General features: G+C 41.8%; 1 protein-coding gene across 8 annotated transcripts in view; it reads right to left on the bottom strand.

Annotated features, from left to right (window-relative positions):
- Positions 1-23,764, bottom strand: part of NEK10 (NIMA related kinase 10) — a gene marked incomplete at both ends in the record, with an annotated part of 236,981 nt that overhangs the window by 60,849 nt on the left and 152,368 nt on the right. For all 8 annotated transcript variants that reach the window (XM_080715029.1, XM_080715023.1, XM_080715024.1 and 5 more), the window contains 3 exons: positions 9,507-9,561; positions 11,784-11,870; positions 11,979-12,162. In XM_080715029.1, coding sequence (XP_080571155.1) covers positions 9,507-9,561; positions 11,784-11,870; positions 11,979-12,162 — 326 coding nt within the window. The remainder of the gene's footprint in view (positions 1-9,506; positions 9,562-11,783; positions 11,871-11,978; positions 12,163-23,764) is intronic.

Here is a 23,764-nt window from a genome sequence, read left to right as displayed (position 1 = left end):
TTTCCTCCTCCTCCTCCTCCTCCTCCTCCTCTTCCTCCTCCTCCTCCTCCTCCTCCTTCTCTTCTTCTTCTTCTTCTTCTTCTTCTTCTTCTTCTTCTTCTTCTTTCTCTCCTCTCTCTCTCTCTCTCTCTCTCTCTCTCTCTCTCTCTCTCTCTCTCTCTCTCTTCTCTCTCTCTTCTCTCTCTCCCCTAGCCTCCATGATGTGAGAGCAGAGCATTGCTCTCTCCCTCTTTCTGATTCTTATTACTATGCCCTAAAATGCCCAGACTCTGGCTTCATATTAACTGAACCCTGAATCTTCAAACAACTGTAAGCAAATACACCTTCTTTCTTTTAAGTTGTGTGGTCAGTTGCTTTGGATTCTAGCAGTGAGAATGTAGACCAACATATTCCCTTTCTTTTATTTTAATCATAGAGTTGTCTATACTTGCAGGTAACCCATACCTAAGTTATACCTGAGTTATAACCCATACCTAAGTAATAACATACCTAAATTATAACCCATACTTAAGTATAACAAAATTGGCACTCATTTCTCTCCCACCCAACTTAAGTACTAGAATAATTGCAAACTCTTTTGCATCCACCCATGAGTTCTTTCCCCGTCCCTTTCATCCCCCCCTTGACCCTCACCAAGCCAGCCTTCTTTTGATCTCATCTTTTTTATTCAGCCCATTCCCAGCCAACATTTCCAGAGCCTTGAAATGTAAATGAAACTTGCCAACTTTAGACAGTTAATATATTCTCCGTTGCCCTGAGATAAGGGCATGTTTAACTAAAGAGAAGGGATGGAGCTGCCCTCAGAAAGTTCAAGAAGGACCATGTTCACAGCAGTGGCCCAGGGAGGGGGCTCGCCTCCAGGCTGGGCTGGAAAGTGCAGCATCTGTTCCGGCTCCTCACACATATGTGCATACAACAGGCCCTAAGATGCTTTCTGAACAACTCTATCCCTCAGCATCTGGGGGTGAGCCCAGAACTGTCCAATAAAAATAGAATGTCAGCTACAAAGATGATTTTATATTTTCTGATAGCCACATTTTAAAAAGAAAAAAGTAAAATTAGTCTATTTTATTTAATCAAATAGATCCAGAATATTATCATTTTAGCATATAAAAATTAAAACACTGTTTTACATTGAAATTTCTTTCTTTCTTTCCTTCTCTCTTTCTCTTTCTTTCCTTCTTTCATTTGTGGTAATGGGGATTGAACCCAGAAGCATTCTATCCCCAAGCTATACTCCCAGCCTATTTTAATTTTTATTTTGAAACATGGTCTCACTGAGTTGCTGAGGTTGGCCTTAAACCCGCGATCCTCCTGCCTCTGCTTTCCAAGTACTAGAATTACAGGTATATACCACCATGCCCAGATACATGTAAACTGTTCTCCAGGGATAGTGGTGCATGCCTGCAATCCCAGTACTTGGGAGCCTGAGGCAGGAGGATCACAGGTTTGAGACCAGCCTCAGCAATTTAGAGAAAATCTCAGCAACGTAGTAAAATTCTGTTTTCAATAAACAATAAAAAGGGCTGGGGGTGTAGCTCAGAGGTAGAATGCCTCTGGGTTTAATCCTCTCTATCAAAAATAAAAAATAAAAATAAACTAATATAAGTGAAACTAAAAACTCAATTACTCATTGACTCTAGCCACATTCCAGTGGCTCAAATGTCAGTAGCAAGCATGTGCTTGCTTGGTATCCTCCATACTGATATTCCAGAACCTTCCATAGAAGGCAACAGTCATAATCCTCGTACAGGCAACATGAGAGTCATGACATGTGGCTGTTTAACCTGCAGAAACTCATGGGCCTCAGTATCTTAAAAGGTGCATCTAAATGCCATATGGAAACGTTCCTGGATATTTCAGAGAAACCGGCAGCCACTCACACATTGAGCCGGCTGGCTGACCACTCTTGCTTCCTGAAGAATCCAACGGTACAGACAGTTTTACGTATTAGGGGCATCACGCACGGGGTGTGCTGGTGGACATGTGAGCCCTAGCTCACACCTGACGATGCCGACGTGCGCCAACTCTTTTGCTCCTTTATACAATTCTAAATTCCTCTTTAACCAATGTTAGGGCATGTTTAATGAGGAGACATCACACATTCATCCATTTATTTCCTCAACAAACACGGACTGAGTTCCCGCTCTGTGTAGGCCCTGCCCTAGGCACGCTCGAGCTGGGATGGTGACTGGACATGGTCTCTGCAGTCCTGGGAATCCCAAGATCACCTGCGTCTGGCCGAAACAAGTATGAGTTTCTCGGGAAATTCTGTCATTAATCACAGGAAAAATACAGTCATCTGAAACTCGTGAATAGACCAGGTTCACTGTGACCAGACGTGACAGCAGCATTTTCTGTGCAACTGTTGGGTCCACAGATGGCTAAAGGACTGAAACTATGCAAAGCCTAAGGGGATCCTGCCTTTCAATGGAAGCACATTGAGAGTTTATGTCCAGTGGAACAGTATGGCCACAGAAGAGCCAGCCCCTGGTAGCTCAAGCTGGAAAATATAAAAATTATTTACCATCAAGAGCACACTCCAGATATATTTTCTGGCAAAAAGGCCTAATATATTTTCTTTTCTTTCTTTCTTTTTTTTTTGTTTTGTTTTGGTATTGGTGATTGAAAATACCCATGAGTATTTTACCTCTGAGCTAGACCTCCAGCCCTATATTTTTATTTTATTTATTTATTTATTCATTCATTCATTCATTTTTTGCGGTACTGAGGATGGAACCCAGGGGCATTCTACCTCAAAGCTACACCCCCAGCCCTATTTTAACTCTTTATTTTTAAAAAGGGTCTCACTGAGTTGCAAAGGACCTCACATGTACCTGAGGCTGTCCTCGAGCAGCGATCCTCCCGTCTCAGCCTCCCAAATGCTGGGATTACAAGCGTGCACCACCATGCCTGGCCTGTTTTTATATTTTAATTTTGAAACAGGATCTTATTAAGTCACTGAGTGACTCACTAAGTTGTTTTAGCTTGCCTCCAACCTGGGATTCTCCTGCCTGAGCCTCCCAAGTACTGGGATTGCAGGTGTACCACCGTCCCCAGCTAAGTGGCCTAATAATTTGAAAAATGTGTCCTCTGAAAGTTTTTAAGTGGACACTGACCAATAGCACTTCAGGCTGGTAAAAGAACTTCCGAGAAATGGTGGTTGAGAGAATTCTAAAACATCATCTATAACCCTTTTCATATTTGGTGGGACCCTGGCCAGAATTCCCGAGTCAAAAGAGAAACGGAAGTGTTGAAAATGAGCGTTACCCACAACTTCACCCCAAGCTACTAATGGGTGAGGCTGAAAATGCAGGCACTAGTTTTGTAATTTTTTGAATAAATTTTTCGCTGAATTAATTTAAATTTAACATGGATTATTTGCCTGATTATTTTGTGAGCAGCGTCTTGAGCATGAACAAAATAAGGCTCTAGAATTTTATCTTTCCTAAGAATTTCTTTAAATATATCTCTGAGCCAGGCGTGGTGGCGCACGCTTGTAATCCCCACTCTTGAGAGACTGAGACAAGATGATCGCATAGGTTCAAAGCCAGGTTCAGCTACTTAGTGAGGCTCTCAGCAACTTAGTGAGACCCTGTTTCCAAATAAAATATAAAATAGGTCTGGGAATATACCCCCCAGTACCATAAAAGAAATTTTTAATATATCTCTGGATGAAGGATATATTTTCATACATGTCATAGTATATCACATAACCTCATTGTGAAAAGTAATTAATAATATTTGATGTTGAAAAAAATAGAGAAAAGCTTAATCTCATGAAATGAGAATCTTGGCTCACAATATTAAGAAAATGCCTCTTTCCAGACATGGTGACATATGCCTGTGATCCCAGTACTCGGGAGGCTGAGACAGGAGGATCCTACATTTGAGCCTCAGCAATTTAAAAGCAAGACCCTCCGCAACTTAGCAAGACCCTGTTTCAGAATAAAAATAAAATAAAATAAAATAAGACTGGGAATGTTCTTCTGAGGTAGAATATTCACTCATGGATTTAATCCCCAGTACAAGGAAGGGACAGAGAAAAGGGAGGGAGGGATGGGAGGGAAAGAAAGAGAGGAGGGGAGGAAGAAAAGAAGGAAAAGGGATGATGAACAAAAGAAAAGAAACGGTCTCTTGACATTAGCGCAGCCACGTGAACTAATCAGAATTCGGCAGCTGAAAGTCTCTTTCAAGCAGAGACATTCATGAGCGCGTCCCGGGTGTAGACGCGACGTCACATGGGGTTGCCTTCTCATAATGGCCAAGGGCTCCATCTAGCTTCAGTATCAGCAGAGCCGGTGTCTGTGACAAGAGCGTTTACTAACGCTCTTGTTCCTCTCCCTCCGCTCACTCCGTAAGACCCGCTAGACACCAAGGAGCCCTGGACAACAAAGTTTAGATCCACACAGGAAGGAAACGGCGTGGCCGCCCTCAGCGGTGTGCTGCCTAAGTTTGGTCTGTGTCGTTTGTGAGACGGCTGGGTTGTGACGAGGCGGATAGGCCAGGTTGACTCTGGCAAGTAGTAATCAAGAAGTGTTTATGCAACTGAAGTATAGGACTAGCTATAAGTGATGAAAAAGGAGTAAGGAGAGAAAAGCCGCAAGAAAAAAAAGAGCAAGGTGTCCGTTAAAAGGAGGTTAAGAGCGATCAGAATGGCCATCAGAATACAGAGTACATGCTGGTGAGGATGTGGGGCAGGAGGAACTCGTGTACGCTCTTGGGAAGATTGTAAACTAGCCCGAGCATGATGGAGAGCTGTTTGGAGGTTCAGCAAAAGACTAGGATGGGAGCCGGGCATGGTGGTGCACTACTGTGACCCCAACATTCGGGAGACTGAGATAGGAAGATCACAGTTCAAAGCCAGCCTCAGCTACTTAGTGAGGCCCTTTGCAACTCAGTGAGACCCTGTTTCAAAATAAAGAATAAAAAATAGGGCTGGGGTGTAGCTAGGAGGTGGAATTCCCCTGGGTTCCATCCCCAGTACTGCAAAAAGAAAGAGAGAGAGAGGGAGAGAGAGGGAGGGAGGGAGGGAGGGAGAGAGAGAGAGAGAGAGAGAGAGAGAGAGAGAGAGAGAGAGAGAGAGAAAGGGAAGGGAAGAGAAGAAGAGCCCGGCGTGGTGGCACATGCTTGTAATCCCTGCACTTGGGAGGCGGAGACAGGAGGATCACGCAGGTTCGAAGCCAGCCGCGCTGGCTTAAGAGACCCTGTTTCCAAATAAAAAAGTATAAAATATGTCTGGGAGTCTGGGAGTGTAGCCTGGAAGTTAAAGGGTTTCCAGGAACCCCAGTACCACCAAAAAAAAAAAAAAAAAAAAAAAGAAAAAAAAAGGGAAAAGAAAAGGCCTAGGACAGTACCACCATATGACCCAACTCTACTATTCTTTGGTATTGTTCCAAAAGAATTAGAACACCGTAGTGATACATGAATGCCCATGTTTAAAGCAGAATGAGTCACAACAGCCAAATATCAGAACCAACCTAAGTGTCCATCCACAAATAAATGGATAAAGAAAATGTGGTATATATATATACCACATTTATTCTACCATATATATATATATGGTAGAATTTTACTCAAGTCAGAAGAAGAGTAAAATTATGTCATTTGTGGGGAAGTGGATAGACCTAGAGAATATTATGCCACGTGAGATGAGCCAGTCTCAGGAAGTCAAGGGTCATGTGTTTTCTCTTATATGTGGAAACCAGAGAGACAATAGCATGGCAAAGGGACTGTGGTTGAATGAGGAGAGAGTCCAATAGAGTGACAGAAGGGGATTGGGAGAGGGGACAAGGAAGGGGAAAAAGAGGATTGAAGAAAGGAACAGTTCAAATAACGTCATGTCCACAACTGTAGGTATCACAACCAATGTCACTCGTATGTATGGAGTGGGGGGAGCAGAATGGGATCCGGAGGGAAACAGACCACGTGACATACTTATGCATGAACGTACCACTTGTATCTCACTGATGTGTAATTAAAATGCACCCCCCCAAAAAAAAAATATATATATATATAGGACAGAAGAATCACGGGTTCTGGGATTACATAAGGGTCTTTCTAGTCACATCTGTGATGGTGGATGATCACAAACACCCATAATCATTTCTTTATACAAAGACTAGAATCAGGAGCACACCCGCAAACAAAATTATGCATCCACCAATTTATCAAAGAAGTTGTGAACCACAGGCCTCTCTGATACTGCAAACATCTGATGTCTCAAACCATCCTGCCAACTCTACCCTGTTGCCTTGACAACAGGAGGCAAGCAGGCATGGAGAAATCTTGTTGCCTGAGCAACAGAATCTTAGAGAGAGAGGAGAGAGAGAGAGAGAGAGAGAGAGAGAGAGAGAGAGAGAGAGAGAGAGAGGGGGAATGAGAATATGAATATAAGAATGGACCTTAAGCTGTGGCTATAGGTTGTAGCCAAGAGACAAGATTTCAGCCCTTTACAGAGAGAGACAGAATTCACAGGAGGATACCGTAACTCATCTATTAATGAACAAGTGTTTGTGGGTTGGCATCTATATTTTTAAAAATGCTCTGAATATAAAGATAAAGTAGACACAGTTTGGCATATGCCTGGCACACAGCAATAAACATCAATCACTTGAATAAATGAATATTCTTTTTTCCTGTCTTGGTTTTTGAGATGGGATCTGATGCTGTAGGCGGATCCCAAACTTGTGCAATCAAGTGACCCTCCCACCTCAGTCTCCCAAAGTAGCTGTGACTACAGGCAGGTGCCACCATGTCCAGATCAAATGAATATTCTCAAGAAGGTCCTTCTGTAATGGTCAAATCTTCCTCGGATTCGAGTGTGATAAAGAGAGACCAAAGTCCCTGTATGCCTCATCAAATTCCGCTATATAATATAATTTCAGTTAAATAAAAATTCGTGGCTTACTCGAATAGAAGTGGATTTATATATATCATCGGCCTAGAAAATCCACATAAAAACTGGTGAAAGTCAAGCCCATTTTTAATCTTTTCTGGCAAAGAGTAATGCAGGCAGGAGATTTTTAGATCAAATTGGAAATGGCTAAAGTTGGAAGTTAAATAAAAAAAGACTAATCTCTTCTTGGTCCTGCTATGAATCATCTTCCTGAAAAAAAGTTTCACTGCTGATGGCTTGGGTCACCAGGGTACCTTCCAGCTCTAATACTGTGATTGCTTTCTGCAGCCCTCAAGCTTGAATCCTTCTCTGAGGAGGTAGAACCTGCCCCTGCGCCTTGTCCCATTGGCTCATGTCTTACCTACTTGCCTGGCTCATTTGCCCAAGAAAGTCGATTCAAAGTTACTAGGCAGGAACTTCAGCTCTTAACTGGTTCAAGCTTGGCTCCTGTTGTCTGGGTTGACCAGAGTTGAGAAGGTGTGCCTAACCTCTCTCTCTGCACCATTTAGCCAGGGCCAAGTCTAAATTCTAAACCCCGGAAGCCGAGCTCAGATCAGGCAATGTTTTTCCCTGTGACATCTGCTCAGTGGGACCAACTCCCTTTTTTAGAGCCAACAAGGGTCTGCAAGAGGGGGAGCTGCCCAGGTTGTCTCATTTTAACTGCTCTGTGATTTCATACGTGGCACAAAATAGCAAGAAACGCTGCGGGCCTGCTTTTCGATTTATGTTTATTATGTAGCGACCTTCTTTTATATTTTATCATTTCGCTTCCAAATATTTCATAGGATAAGTTCACATAGCACATTAACTAACAAAAAAAAAAATCTAGGAAAATCCTAAACAAGTTACTCTGCAACAACTTTAGCTTTATTTAATGCCTTTTAAAGCATTATAAATATATTTTTAAGTTGTCTCTTTTTAATTAGAGAAGCTTTGGGGATCACCTAGAAGTCATAAGTTATTAAATTTCTCTCCTCTTGCTTGATGTGAAATATAGGCCGTCTTTTAATTGTTTTTTCTACAGTCAGCCCTTGTGTTTCCCCGCACTGTAAGTTTCTTGAGGAAAGAGAGCTTTTCTTAAGTCGATGGCATGTCACGCTGCACGGCCCCACATGTATGGCACTGAAGTCAGGTCGGAGTCCAATTTACCCAATCTGTTATAAAGTGCGTAGCCAAGGACTAGCGTAGAAAAAAAAAATCTCAGGATCTAAAATACACCACTATAGACGTCCCTTGTTTTGGAAGAGTTGGACACCAACTCAGTTCATGCAAAGAAGACCAATTCTCCATGGGTCCATTTAGGAAGAAAAGAATAAAATTGTCTGACACTGCCAAGACTCCTAAATTCATCTGGTTGGAAATTTCCATTTTAACATAAGATTCTCTTAACTTATAAATTCTGTAAACAGAATTATATGTCACAATTTCTTTGGTAGTGCCCTAGCCTCTGGCAGCACCTCGCTATCTCTGCTGAGTTACTTTGTCTCTAGTTTGGTTGTTCCTGGCTGACCCGTCTCCTAAATCTAGCCATGCTCTCAGCAGTGGCTCTGATCATCATCTAATAAACAGATGTTCCTTCTCTGCCTCTCTAGTTTAACTGAGTCTTCATCCCCTTTTCTCCAGACACAAAGAAATCTCAACACCTTCTCTCTCCCCTTCATCCTCTCCAGGTCTGCTGCTTTGACTCCAAGTGACTCTGTCATACCGCCATTCATCGTCTCTTTCCCTCCCCAGTTTCTTCTTCCACTGGCATCTTCTACACAGTCCCAAATTCTCTGAAGTTCTCATGATCTTAAGAGGCCCTTTTCTCTCAAACATTCCCCATAAACTGGCTCTTTGAGCTCACCCCTTGATTATTTCTATCTTCCCTGCCTCCTGCCTCTCGAGTTTCTAAGACTATCACAGCCCACCCAGTGCTCCCTCCATCCTTAACCAATGGCACCGAAACTCTTTTCCTGGTTACCAGGGACTTGCAGAAAGCACAAATCTAAGAGTGTTACTTCCGTCCTTACTCCAAAAGATAACTGTTATGAACACAATGTGCTGTCCCAAAATAACTCCTCCTTGCTCTTAAAAGGGAATACCCCAAATATATTCCAGTATCCTTGGAGCTAGATGTGGTCACATGAGACACTTCTGGCCAAATTTATGTGTGCACAAGGCACAGACGCAAAATCTGGGTCACATCCTTAAAAGGAAAGGTGTGCTTCCAACTTCTCTTCCCTTTTCTTGGCTACATTGCCAAGAAAATTTAGGAGGATGAGATATGCCCTGGGAATGGAAATAAATAAAATATTTCGAGGCAGAGCTCCGGGTGACCTCATGGAGCACAACTGTCCTACGTTCAGACCTCCATGGAGCTCAGAGAGACTAGCTCATTGGATAAAGGTCACAAAGTTAGAAGAAAGCAGAATGAGACTAAACTTCAAGCCCAAGCTTAGTTCCATTCCCAGCATGCTACTTAGTGAACTGTAAGAGGTGCTAGGAGGGTAGGTCCTAATAATCTCTATTCCCATCTGCCCTTAGTGGCTTCTGACAATCAGGTTTTATCTCGGCCACCAATCCTTGCAAACTCTAAAAATACTCTGGGAGCTCAATCTGTACATACCTCATTTGGGATTGTCTTTCTCCTCCCGAAGCACTGAAACTTCTCTTTAGAATGCCTGAAACCAGAAAATAAAAAAAAACTTTACATTATTTCCTGTGCACATCTTTTTTTTTTTCTTTACACGCTGCCTTCCAATTATCTGAGCCACCGTGCACACTGTACAGATCATCTTTGTTTATGAAAGCATCAGCTAAAATATAAGGGTACAGATTACTATTTACCTGACAGGTTGGCTTACGGGCCTTTTCCCATAGAAAAGATAGGACACAACAAAATATTGTTAATGAATAATTAGCAAGATCTGGGTGTGGTGGCACACGCTTGCAATTCTAGCATTTGTGAGGCTGAGACAGGATGGTATGGGTTCATGGACAGCCTCGGCTAATTAGTGAGGCCATTTGCAACTCAGTGAGACCCTGTTTCAAAATAAAGAATAAAAATAAGGGCTGGGGGTGTAGGTTGGAGGTAGAATTCCCCTGGGTTCCATCCCCAGAACCACAAAAAATAATAAATAAAGAATAAATTAAAAAATAAAAAATAAGGCTAGGGGTATAGCTCGGAGGTAGAATGCCCCTGGGTTCCATACCCAATACCACAAAATAAAAATAGTTAGCAAAATAAAATAGCATGCCTAAGACATCAGGGTCACCCTAAAGCCTTTGCCAAGAGTGCTACAAGCTACCCTGTGAATTTTAAGGGCCTTGACTCTTTCTGTGCTCCTGATGCCCCTCCCCATTGTTGCCAAGGACCAACAGCACCAACCTCATCTCAGAACAGTAATAAGGTGTCTCTAGACTTCGCTACACATGTTGATATGCATGAAAAGGGTTTTTTTCTGTATGATATTCATGGTTTCCCAGTTGCAAATCAAGGCATTTTATCTCATAGTCAGGAACTTACAATAAAAATAGGACAGAGAATTGGGAATTGTGATTGTCCAGAAAATCTGGAAGATCTAGTTACCATTTTGATAGACCAATTAAGCTATAAAAAGACAGAGAATGTAGCTAAATCCTTGGGGTTCTATTTGATCTACAGAGAGACCATTTTGAACCTTCTTTTTCTGACATTTTTCATAGTATAGTCAACTGGGGAGAAAGAATTACTTACAATTAATTTATTTCAGAAGATTTGTATCTATAATTCTTACATTCTATCCACTTACTCTTTGAAAATAATTATTTCCCTTCATTTTCTATTTTTAACATCTTTTAATTTCAGTTTCAAATGTATTTGATCCTATTTTTTATACTCCCTCAATTCTATCCAAATATATCTTTTCCTTTTCCTTCCCATCCCTCAGCAAATATTACTTCCTTTCCTATTTCAAATTAATACTGACGTTGGGTTGACTTTGCATGTCATATATTTTCCACAGTTCTAAAAACTTAAGATATTTCCTCTACTTTAGTGCTTTTAAACATAATAATTTTAAGCCAGGCGTGGTGGCGCACGCCTGTAATCCCCGCGCTTGGGAGGCGGAGACAGGAGGAGATCACGCAGGTTCAAAGCCAGCTGCGCTGGCTTAAGAGACCCTGTTTCCAAATAAAAATATAAAAATAGGTCTGGGTGGGTAGCCTGGAGGTAGAAGGGCTTCCAGGAACCCCAGTAACACCAATAATAATAATAATAATAATAATAATAATAATAATAATAAATTTTACATTCATGTAAATAGCATTGCACAAAAATCAGTCTACACTAAGACTAATTTCTTCTACAGGTATGTATGTATGTATGTATGTATGTATGTATGTATACTGGGGATTCAACCCAGAGCCATTTAACTCTGAACTACATCCCCAACCCTATTTTTTTTTATTTATTTTAGGTCTCAGTAAGGTCTCACTAAGTTACTGAGGCTGGTCTGAAACCTGTGACCCTCTTGTCTCAGCCTCCCAAGGACTAGGATCATGGATGTGAGCCACCACATCTGACTTCTACAGGTTAAAATCCCTCAAACCAACAGACTCGTAAAAGAGCACCACTAGCTATCATTCCTGTGGTTATTTAGCTGTCTCAAAATTGGTTTTCTCAACTCCCCAATAAGAACCTGCATTTGCTGGAAGAAATAGTAAAACCAACCCTTTAACAACCAAGGAAATGTAAAAGCACAGTGCTGGTTGGCCTCCGGGCTCTGTCAGAGGTGGACACACCTGTCCTCATTAGCCCAGCACCTGGAAAACAAGGCCAGGTGCCTGACATTTGCTCTGACTCCCAAACGACCACCTCCCGGGACCCCCCAAATGGCAAACTGGCAAAGAGAAGAAAGCTTACTGAAAGTCGACTCTTTCAAAGGGCTTGAACTGGAGCTGCTGGAGTTATCCGAAACGTCCAACTCATCTTCTAGCTCCGAATATATATCTGCACACCCAAGAAGAATTAAAAAATAAAGAAGTAAAACGAAATGAACCTTGAAACGTTAAAAGGAGTCGAGGGCACGCGCGTGCCGATGCTCTTGACCACAAGTACCTTTCTCAATGGTCTCCAGGTTGAAGTTGTCCTCTGACAGGACCTCGTCACAGGCCTTGTCTTCCTCCTTCCCACAGGGGCCCTGGAGACTTTCGGGGGGCAGCTCTGCGCTTTCTGAAAGCTCACTCCTCAGGCTGGCCGCCCCGCTGCTGCTGCTGCTCAGACTCACCTTCTCCAGTATTTCCTGGGAAGAGAAATTCGATAGGTAATAATCTCCTCTTTCCTTCCCTTTGCAACCACGGTGAGCTTGTCAGAACGTATGGTGAAATGCTTAAAACTCATTACACAAATTGGATGCAGAGGTAACAATGGTGGCTCCACATGAATGCTCCTGCTATGTAATCCACGCAGTTCATGCAAACAAGAATGTAGGTCCACGCCAGTCAGCTCGCTAAGACCCCAAAATGGTAAGTGCTCATGGGAAACATGTGTGCTACTCACAGATGCTTCCAGTGCCTCAGGGTAGTCAGGGATTTCTACTGCCTGCCTCAGTTATGCCTTCACCGAGCCCCAGATACCAAACCCACGATCTTCTTCTAAGGCCCAAAACTTCACTGCAAAACCCACTCAGCCTTTTCCACACCAACCTCTTTTTTTTTTTTTAATATATCTCAACCCACAGAATTCTCTTCCTTTAGCTAACTTCAGCTGAAGTCATTAGAAATTTACCTAGAAATAAACATCCAGTTTAGTGTCTTCTCTTTATGAATTTTAAAAATCTACATAAGTCATCTCCTGCCCTATTCTAAGGACCATAATTGGCATTTGCGATGCTCTAGGGGCGACACCCATGACGGGTCAACACTCTCATTGTTGCAAAGTGGTGAGAGAATTTCTGAATTGAGAAAACTTTTATTGTATATTGCAATTAAATTTGAGAAGCCATATATCTCAATAACTACCAAAAGTTTAGCAATGGCTTTATCTCTTTTAAGAATACATATTAGCCGGGCATGGTGGCGCACACCTGTAATCCCAGCATTCGGGAGGCTGAGACCAGAAGATCACAGTTCGCGGACAGCCTCGGCTGCTTAGTGAGGCCCTCTGCAACTTAGTGAGACCCTGTTTCAAAATAAAAAATAAAAAACAGGGCAGGGGGTGTAACTTGGAGGTCAAATGCCCCTGGGTTCCATCCCCAGACCCTCAAAAAAAAAATAAAAAATAAAAGAATACATATGTATAAAAAAAAAAGGAAGACATTTTTCTTTATACAACTGAAGAGCAGGGAGAAGCTGTGAGTTCTGAGGAAGGTCATTCTGTACTTAAGGAAGCCTGACTTGGAGGTAATACCCGTGAACCTGTTGGGTTAAAAATCGACAATCACTTGTAACCGCCAAAATTGTATCCATGGGTAGCTGGGGTGGTTGGATGTTTGGCTAAATTTTGATCAAGAGGAATTCACCATCTGAAAACGATGCTTTCCTAGACTCTAGAAGGATAGAAGGTATGATAAGAGTATATAGCTGTTTGGGTTTAAAAATTTGCATTTCTATAATTATCTCTTTCATTGTTTTTTTGCTTCAAAATTAATATAGTTTTTTGTCCTTGCTGTAAGTCATTTGCCACTCTGGGCACATTTTTCCCTAATGTTATTTCCAGAGTTTTTCTTTGTGAATGCCCTACTCTATCCAAATCAATTCTTGAAGGACTGGGGACTGTTTGAGTCTCTTTTAAGTCCCTCGGTATCTTCCACAATGTGTGTGTGTGTGTGTGTGTGTGTGTGTGTGTGTGTGTGTTGCTAGAAATTGAACACAGGGCCTTTCAGATGTGGCCTTTCAGTGGCAGAGCAAGTGCTCTACCACTGAGCTACATCCCTGGTCCTTTTCACAATGTCAGAAACATTGCAAATGCTCAATAAACAGCCCTTTGGTGAGGTCAAAGGAAGAGGTCCAGAAAAGCAGAAGTCCCTTAGAGAATGCACAGGTCCTGTAACTTCTGTGTTTTGTTTTGATCTGGCCACTTTACCCCGGAGCCTACGTTGTGATGTTTCTTTAAGGTCTAAAGGGACTATCTGGTGATGCTCCTGTGAATAGGAGCCAACTTCTCCCTTCCTTCTTTCCGTTTGCCTTTAATATAGCTCATTGGTCTTGGAAGTGGCCGGTTCAGCAATGACAAAATGTTCTGATAACCCAGCGTGCACTGGGATGTTTTTGCTATAAATGTTAAGGCCAGAAAATTACGTGTTCAGAAGTCCCCTCCAACGAGTACATAAACCTATTGGGGGATTTAGTTTTTAAAAAGACGGTACAGCTGTGGGGGAGGGAATTTGGCTGCTATTACCTTTTTTCCTTGCTAAGTCCTCCAGACCTCTCAAGGCATAGAAAAGGAAGCTAACTAGATTTCTTTTGGGCATCTGCATCTCTGAGGAATGGATGGACACATTCAGTGTATCAACATGGCATCCAGGAAAGTACAATGCAATATCAGACAATAAAATTATCACTGATATGTAAATCACCACTATTATAAAAGACACTTCCTGTCAGAGTGCTGGTATAGGAACAATTATGCTTAGCTCAGGTTTGCTCATTATAATATAATTGTGTGTGTGTGTGTGTGTGTGTGTGTGTGTGTGTGTGTGTAGATCATAATACACTTTTAGTTGAATAGCAATGCTGAAAGTAATAAACTGATATTTCGAAAATTAAATGCAACAATAGAAGAATTATGAGAGTCTATTTCATTAAAACTAGTGCAATTTTTAACATCGCCCAGAATGTTAGTTTTAGAAGGAGAGAAAAGAAAAACCAATGAAATATAAAGCATAACATCAGCTGTTGCCTATAGATGCTTGACTTTAGAACCATAAAAATCATACTATTCTAAGCCGGGCGTGGTGGCGCACGCTTGTAATCCCAGCATTTGGGAGGCTGAGACCGGAGGTTCGCGGTTCGCAGACAGCCTCAGCTACTTAGTGAGGCCCTCTGCAACTAGCTCAGTGAGACCCGGTTTCAAAATAAAAAATAAAAAAATAGGGCAGGGGGTGTAGCTCGGAGGTCGAATGCCCCTGGGTTCCATCCCCAGACCTGCCAAAAAAAATCATACTAATCTAAAATATTCATATTCTACTAGCTGTCTTTCCCAGCTTCTTTGATTCATTTATCAATAACTGCTTTTAAACACAAAATTTTAGAGCTATCAGGGGACTGGCAGAAAGTCACCTGACTGAGGTCGTCTTCTATCAGCAACAGTCTGCCTTCTCTGCTTTTCATGGGTAACAGCACAAAGAAAACTCAAACTAGGAGACAGATCATTGGCTGCATACTATTGTACACAAACCTGGTGCCTGAATTTCAAAATAGCCTTAAAACCCCAGCCATTGCGGTCCCATCACTGATGGGGCCACCGGAGAGAGCTGCCCACTCTGCAGGGATAACAAGGGGCTGTCCTCTAGCCCCCTCCAGGACACATGGCTTTGCCAGGTCAGAGAGTGAGCGGATGAAAGAGCCTGGAGCCCCGTCCCTTCCTGAGGTCGAGGAAGTCTTGAAGCACCTCCCTTCTCCCATGCTCCACGTATCCAAGTGGGAGAGTAGCAGTTAAAATTAAACTAGGAAAAGTGGTGCTGGACGTGGCGGCACATGCCTATAATCCCAGTACTTGACAGGATGAAACAGGAGGATCACAGTTTGAAGGCCAGGCTTGGCAACATAGTGAGACCACCAGCAACTTAGAAAGACCATGTTTCAAAATAAAAAAATAAAATAGAAGCCAGGTGTGGTGGCGCACGCTTGTAATCCCAGCATTTGGGAGGCTGAGACGGGAGGGTCGTGGTTCAAGGGCAGCCTCAGCTGCTTAGTGAGGCCCTTTGCAACTCAGTGAGACCCTGTTTCAAAATGAAGAATAAAAAATAGGACTGGGGGTGTAACTCGGAGGTAGAATGCCCCTGGGTTCCATCCTCAGTACGGCAAAATAATAAAAAAAATAAAAATAATAATAATAATAAATATAGAGCTGGGGGTATAGCTCAGAGGGTGACTGCTCCTGGATTCATTCCCTAGTATATAAAAAAAAAAAACTCTAAGAAAACTGGTGTTTAGGGACCCTAAAAAAAGCTAAATTTATAAGGGTTATATAAGAAAGTTAAATTATTTTTAAGTGCGAATCTTATTTATTGTTTTATACCAAAAGTCTTAAAAATATATATATGAAGCTAAAAATTTGGCTGTGATATAGTTATGATGATATAATACTCTCTTAAACAGAACTTCTTTAAGACACTAGAACATATTAATGAACTATAGCTAAATTAAATAATTTAGGGAATTAATTGATCATTACAGTTCAATCTAAAAATCCATTATCAAGTTTACTACCAGAGGAAAAAATCTCACTGCTACTCTATAACTAGCTAGTATCCAAAGAGCTGGAGAATAAAGTAGACCAAATTATGCATTGTTCCTGTACAGATATATCACAATGAATAGCATTATTATATATAATTATAATGCACCAATAAAAACTTATGGGTTCTCTATTATTCCTAATAAAAATGCGGGTTTTCTAGAATTAATGACACTGATAAAGGGGACAAGAACAGGGCCGTGATCTGTAAGAATCATTTGTTTAAAATACAGAAGATCTTGTCTACAGCGTCACTGGCCACCATGCTCTTCTAGGACTACAGAATCATCTATGAGCAGAACTAGATGTATTTGCCAACATCTCCAAAAGCATTTCAAATTAGGACAGGGTCAGATAAGAGCCACGATGCACAGAGACCCATCAAGTGGACAAGTTTTAAGACATTCTAATGGCTGACTGGGTGATGTGTGCATGTATGTCTACAAAAGTTTGTATCCCACTATGATGTATGAATACAGTGCACCAATAAAAAATTTTAAAAAAGACATTCTAACGTAGATTTCACAAAAACAAGAAATGCTATAGAAACCCAGCAATGCTTAAGGCATTAAACAGTGCGACATTCGACGTGGGTGATATCGACGTAAATGAACCTCACAAATCGGCACCCCACTTCCTGTTTCATTCCGTGCATGTGGGGGGGGGGCCACTGGGTGTAAAACTCAGGGAGCCACACACCCACCCCTATTTTAGTTTTTATTTTGAAACAGTCTAAATTGCAAAGGGCCACCTTAAGTTTCTGAGGCTGTCCTCGAACCTGTGAACCTCCTTTCTCAGCCTCCCAAGTACTGGGATTACAGGTGTGTGCCACTACACCCGCCTCTGTTCCATTTTTAACAAGGAATTACATAAAGGTCTAGTTCTTGCTAAACTATACACTTAGCATAGAAAGAATTAAAACTCAAGGAGAATAGTCCTTGAGTCTATATAAAATAGTTAACCATCATCCGTTGCTTGGACCACTGCAATCTTTTTTAACCAATCTCCCCGCTCCCACTCTTGGGTCTCAGTGATCTATTCATAGACAGAAGCCAGCCACATCACTTTAAAAACTAATGTCACCCCAGGCTTGCTCAAAACTCACCTCTAGTCTATATCAGAATGACCCAGCATCCTCTCCTCCTACTGCCTACTCCTGCAGACTCTCTTTGCTACACTTTGAGCTTGGAGGAACACTCCTGCCTCAGGGTCTTTGCAATACTGTTCCCTCTCCCATTAATGTTGTGCCCTGACCTCTCTCCCCTTTAATGTATTCATGTCTTTACTCCAGCATCATGTAATTATAGAGGCTTTCTTTCATATCCCTGTTCAAAACAGCCTGTCACTTCCTGCTAACTTGTCTTATTTTTGCCTGTAGCACTTATATATACCTTTAAATTTATCTGTGATTTGTCTTCCTTCAGTAAGAAGTAAGAGGTCTTGGTTTTGTTCACTGTCATATATGAAGACTAGAATGATCCCTAGCTCAGTAAATTTTGCTGAATAAAAGAAAAGTAAGATTGACTTTTTAAAATGTTGCGAACAGCCGGGCGTGGTGGCGCACGCCTGTAATCCCCGCGCTTGGGAGGCTGAGACAGGAGGAGCGCGCAGGTTCGAAGCCAGCCTCAGCTACTTAGTGAGGCTCTTGGCAACTTAGTGAGACCCTGTTTCCAAATAAAATAGAAAATAGGTCTGGGAGTGTAGCCCGGATGTAGGAAAGCCCCTGGGTTCCATCCCCAGTACCACAAAAAAAAAAAAAAAAAAAAATGTTGCGAAGATCTTTTCCATGTTAAAAGATAAAAAATAAAAATTGTGATAGCTTTCTTTAAGAAATGAACACACTGACTCTAAAGTTAACAAGGAAATGCAATAGACCTAAAATAGCCAAATCACACTTGACAAAGAAGAACCAAGTCGGAAGATCTGTACAACCTGATTTCAACACTCATTAAACAGCTACAAATCAAAAAAACAGTTTTGGTGAGACAGAAGGAATGAGCTCAAGAGATCTGTGGTATACTATGGTGAGAACAGCTTATAACAATATATTGTATTCTTGAAAAGCTCTAAGAAAGTAGATGTAAAGTGTTATCATTCCAAAAATAACTACATGAATTCATTTGTTAATTAGTTCAGATAACCATTCCACTGTGTGTGTGTATTTCAAAATACTTGTGCATAATAAAAACACACAACTTTTTGCCAATTTTAAAATAAAATGAAACGTTTTTAAAAATCGACAATAATCAAAACAGAGTGGCGCTGGCCTAAGAATGAACATAGAGATTAATGAGACAGAACACAGTTCAGAGAGAGCTCTGCATGGGTATTGTTAAATGATTTCAAACAAAGACGCTGAGCAAAACCAATGGGAAATGATAAAAATATTTTAAGAGGCCTGGCGTGGTGGCGCACGCTTGTAATCCCCGGGCTTGGGAGGCGGAGACAGGAGGATCGCGCAGGTTCAAAGCCAGCCGCGCTGGTTTAAGAGACCCTGTTTCAAAAAAATATAAAATAGATCTGGAAGTGTGGCCCGGAGGTAGAAGGGCTTCCAGGAACTCCAGTACCACCAAATATATATATATATATATTTTTTTTTTAAGAAATTATGCTGGAAAAATAGATACCCATAAAGAAAAAATCAGTATCTTCATTACTCTATATACACAATCAAACCAAAATGTGCCAAAGGTCTAAGTATAGAAGCTATAACTATTAAAATATTTTTAAAGAAACAGGAGCCTATTTTGAAGTAGCTAACAACTTTTAATAGGATGCAAAAAGCAGTAACAACAAGAACAACAACAAATCTAAATAAAGGAACTGGTCTTTACCAAAATTAAAATAGTCTATTCTTTTTTAAAATGCCATTAATCAAATGGGTTGTGAAGCCATAGAGTGGGAGAAATTCTGTAATATATGTTCGTCAGCAAATTAGCATCTGATATATATATATATCTATATCTATCTATATATATATATAGATATATATATATATATATATAGATATATATATATATAGATATATATATATAGATATATATATATATAGATATATATATATATATATAGATATATATATATATAGATATATATATATCTATATATATATATATATATCTATATATCTGCAGTGGGCGTGGTGGCACATGCTTGTAACCCCAGCATTTGGGAGGCTGAGATCGGAGGACCGTGGTTCACGGACAGGCTCAGCTACTTAGTGAGGCCCTGTTTCAAAATAAAGAAAAAAAAAATAGGGCAGGGGGTGTGGCTGAGAGGTCAAATGCCCCTGGGTTCCATCCCTACACCCACACACAAAACACACACACACACACACACACACACACACACACACAAACAAAAGAAACTGTGAATCAAATAAAAGTCCAGACATATAATAAAATGATGGGAAACATATTTGAACACACATATAACATAGTGAGTGTGTGTGTGTGTGTGTGCGTGTGTGTGTGTATCTGTGTTTTTGTGCCTGTGTGAAGCATACAACTATCTATGAACCTAAAATTCTATTCCTATGTTTTTTATCTAACAGGAATAGAAATATATCCATGAAATGACTTGAAAAGGAAGTTCTTAGCAATCTTACTTAAAGCACCCCAGATTCAGAAACAAGCTTAAGTGTACATTTTCAGGAGAATAAACAAGATGTTGTGTATCACACAAGCTCATACTACCTAACAACAGATCTCACAGACACAAGACCCAGATGCCGAAGAGTGCCTGTGAGCGTCAAGCAAAGATGAGCGCAAGCTGGAGGGGAAAAAAAAAAAACCCACCAGGCTTTGTCCTGGGCAGGAGTCGCAGAGAAGATGTGAGAGAAATTTCAGGGGTGATGTCAACTTCTGACATAATTTACATGGGGATCCCACATGCCCAAAGTCACTGAACTGATCAAGATCTGTACATCTTGCAACCTGTAAAACATATGTCAACTTTTAACAAGAGGGAAGATAGCAGAGTGGATGGATTTGCTGCGTCTCTGTCTGGAGGTGGGATAAGCCTGTCAGGCGCTGCTGTCTTTTCTCAAAACACAACAGGTATAGAACATTTTCCAACCAATTCATGATTTTCCTCGAGTCTTTTTTTTCCCCCTACATCATTACTTGATGCATTTTCTTAGCCTTGGAGGAAATTCAGTCGACAATTAACCAGACAATAAAAGCAAAGATGTGCACAGAAATATTGTCCTTTTCAAATACATCATTTCCTACAAGGCTCAATTGAATCTCTTAGCAGAGGATTGCAGGCACCAGCCTTTAGGAGTGTGCTCAGCCATTGTAAATGGCATATGGTATAATAAAAATAAAGCAACTCAAATAAATAAATCACGCATTTTAAAAAAAAAAATGTGCACCCAAAAATGAGAAGCTGGATTCTTGCACATCTGTTTAATTAAGTGGTCAACTATAAATCTATCTGAAAATTTGAGGAAGATATCAAGTTATCCATCAACAAGGTTTGCTATGAACACATAACACATGATATTAGGGAGATATAATAAAAATTCTATGATGAAGTAGATTCCTGAAGGGTTTGCGAATTTAAAGAACAATCTTTGCTGATAAGGGCTGCACCGGCTGCTTTGCCCTCCAAAGAAAAAGGGATTTAAGGAGACGCTTACGTGTGCCATATTTCCAGTGTTGGATAAGATTAGATTATCTTCGAAGTGTTTTTTTTTAATTCACAAAAAAATGCTTAAGGAAAATTCTAGAACTCACTACATGAATGTTTCCTCATCATGATGCAAGATCACATCTGCGGCTTCTTTGTTTTGTTGAAAGATAATTTATGTAGGCATGTGGAGGACGGCTAACAGAAAGAGAAATCCTGGATGATCTGGGTGGAACTGAGTCAATGGGCAGGTCTTTAAGGCAGCGCTCAGGCTTCAGTGAGATGAGGAAGAAATCCCGCCCATGCCCACGATTTCCAGGCTGCCCCTCCTCCTGGCCCTGCCTCTCCGAGGACTCTGCCTCTCCGACCCCTTTACACAGTCACATAAGCCAGTTCTTTGCAATACCGCCTTTAAAATAAATATAGCATGGTTAACCTGGACACTCATTGTTGGGAGGAGGGGAAGGGAAAGTGAGGGGGGAGGGTACCAAGCATAGCCTGAATGTATGCCATTTTCAATATATTCCACATAAAAATAAAAAATATGCTTCATCTCCTGGGGCAATGATGTACATATTATGCAGGCCTGTCCCTTGTGACTAGCTGCAGACCCACAGCATTCAAAGTCACAGTAATAAAAAATAGTGACACCATCACCTCCCACAACACATGCATCTCCTAATGAGCCCCAGTGACCCGTGCAGAGGTGCTACACTGACTGGATCACTGGTAGAGGTGAAGGGCAGACCAGAGGCGAGCGTGGTGACTACTGCAGTGGTCCAAGGAGGGATAATGAGAAGGCGAACTGAAAGGTTAAGATGAATTGGTCACTAGCATGCGTTCAATCCTCAAAACCATCAATGAGTCAATCGATAAAAGACAGATTAGTCAGACATTTCAAAGATGAATTTGACGGCACTCAGTAACAGAAGGGGTGCAGATCATGTTAAGATTCCAGTTAAGATAGGCTGCCATGATGGTGCATGACTGTGATCTCAGTCCTTGGGAGGCTGAGAGCGGAGGATCGCAGGTTCCAGGTGAGCCTGGGCAACTTAGTGAGGCTCTCTGCAACTAAGTGAGACCCTGCTAAAAATAAAATAAAATAAAATAAAATAGGGGTGGAGGTGTATCTGAGAGGCAGAATGTCCCTGGGTTCAATCCCCAGTACTGCTAAAAAATTAAATTATGTCAGCTAGGGTGACGAGGGGCTAGAACAGAACTGGGTAAAGGGAAGAGTCCATTCACTGTGGGGCTCGCTGTGTATGAGTGGCTACTGGACATGCAAGTGAATATTCCATTCCAATTGTAGGGCTGGCGCACAGGGGAGGCTGAGAGGAGACAGGCAGCTTTGGTGCGCTGGAAGGAAATGGTAGTAGAAATTGCACTGTGGACCCCGTGCCGGTGTACTTTGCTGTCTAATGAATTCTGAAGAGCTTCTCCTTTTAGACCTCTTCTAAACCAATGAGACCAGACCATGGGGCTGAGGCTCACAGACCCAAGAGACGACGGGCAGAGAACAGTGGGAAAGAGGAGAAGGTGGTGAATGGAGGGCCGTTTATGGTAGAGGAAGGGAACTGGAAAGTCCTTTTGAAGCCCATGCAAGGAACTTCTAGGAGGTAGAGAAAAGGAGAAGACAGGTGCATAGGTCCTTGTTTTTCTTCCTCACCCTACTCTCAGAACCTCAGGACTGTGGGGAGCAGCTGGTAGACATACACAGAAGCTAAGGGGGAAATTTGGATGCAGCCAGAAAAGACTGGGCGTTTCAGAGAGTCTTGGAGGTCACTATGATACTATATGCCATGGGCTTGACACAGGCATTTAACATAAGACCAAGGACAGAAGCCTGGGCTGTGTTGCTCACCATCGCATCTCTGGTACCCAGAATATTGCCTGATACGTAAGACACACTCGATAAGTACTTGCCTGGGATAGAAGAGGGGAGGAGAGGCAGGAGGCCCCTGGGTTGAGAGAGCACCATTTGCTCCAGGTCGGCTCCCCAGGAGCTGAGTAACATGGATGGGAATCCAAGCTCCCCCGTGTCCCAGTGGGAATGTGCTGGCAGACAGCTAAGGATGCCAAACTGGGCCTCAGAGTCGAGGCAGGAAATGTCCCCCCCACCAAGATGGGAGCTGGGGGAGGCATCAGGAGTCACTCAATGGTCATAACAGAGCCTCTAAAGTTAAAAGGCAGCCGGGCATGGTGGCGCACACTTGTAATCCTAGCATTCAGGAGGCTGAGACTGGAGGGTCACAGTTTGCGGACAGCCTCAGCTACTTAGCGAGGCCCTCCGCAACTCAGTGAGACCCTGTTTCAAAATAAAGACTAAAAAATAAAGTTGGGGGTGTAGCTCGGAGGTAGAATACCCCTGGGTTCTGCCCCCAGTACTGCAAAAATAAATAAATAAATAAATAAATAAATAAATAAATAAATAAAGTAAGTTAAAAAGGCCAGGGGTGGAGGGGGAAAAATAATGAGAGATTCCAAACCAGGATAGAGGTATATGTTAGAAACCACAAAAGAAAGAAATCAAGAAAGGGATGTGTACATTAAGCAAGAATGGGCCTTTAATCTGGCAATTTAGTTGTTAGGTACTTTGCAGAAATTCAAGGCTGTAGTCTACACCACCCCCAGAATTGAAACCAAATATCTTAACAAGGTATTCACAATGGCTTAACCCCTGATGAGAAAGGAGATTGTTAGCCCTAGATGTCATGAACATTTAACAAAGACAGAGGCCGGTGTTCCCAAACCACAGAGGTGGGTTCCGGTCCCCCAAGGTCAGCAGAGGTCAAAGAGGAAGGGAGCGCCCGAGC

This window comes from Muscardinus avellanarius (assembly GCF_963383645.1).
Source record: "Muscardinus avellanarius genome assembly, chromosome: 18".
Classification (NCBI taxonomy): domain Eukaryota; kingdom Metazoa; phylum Chordata; class Mammalia; order Rodentia; family Gliridae; genus Muscardinus; species Muscardinus avellanarius.
The sequence above is the reverse complement of the archived record's forward strand: the minus strand, read 5'-3'. Positions and strand labels throughout refer to the sequence as shown.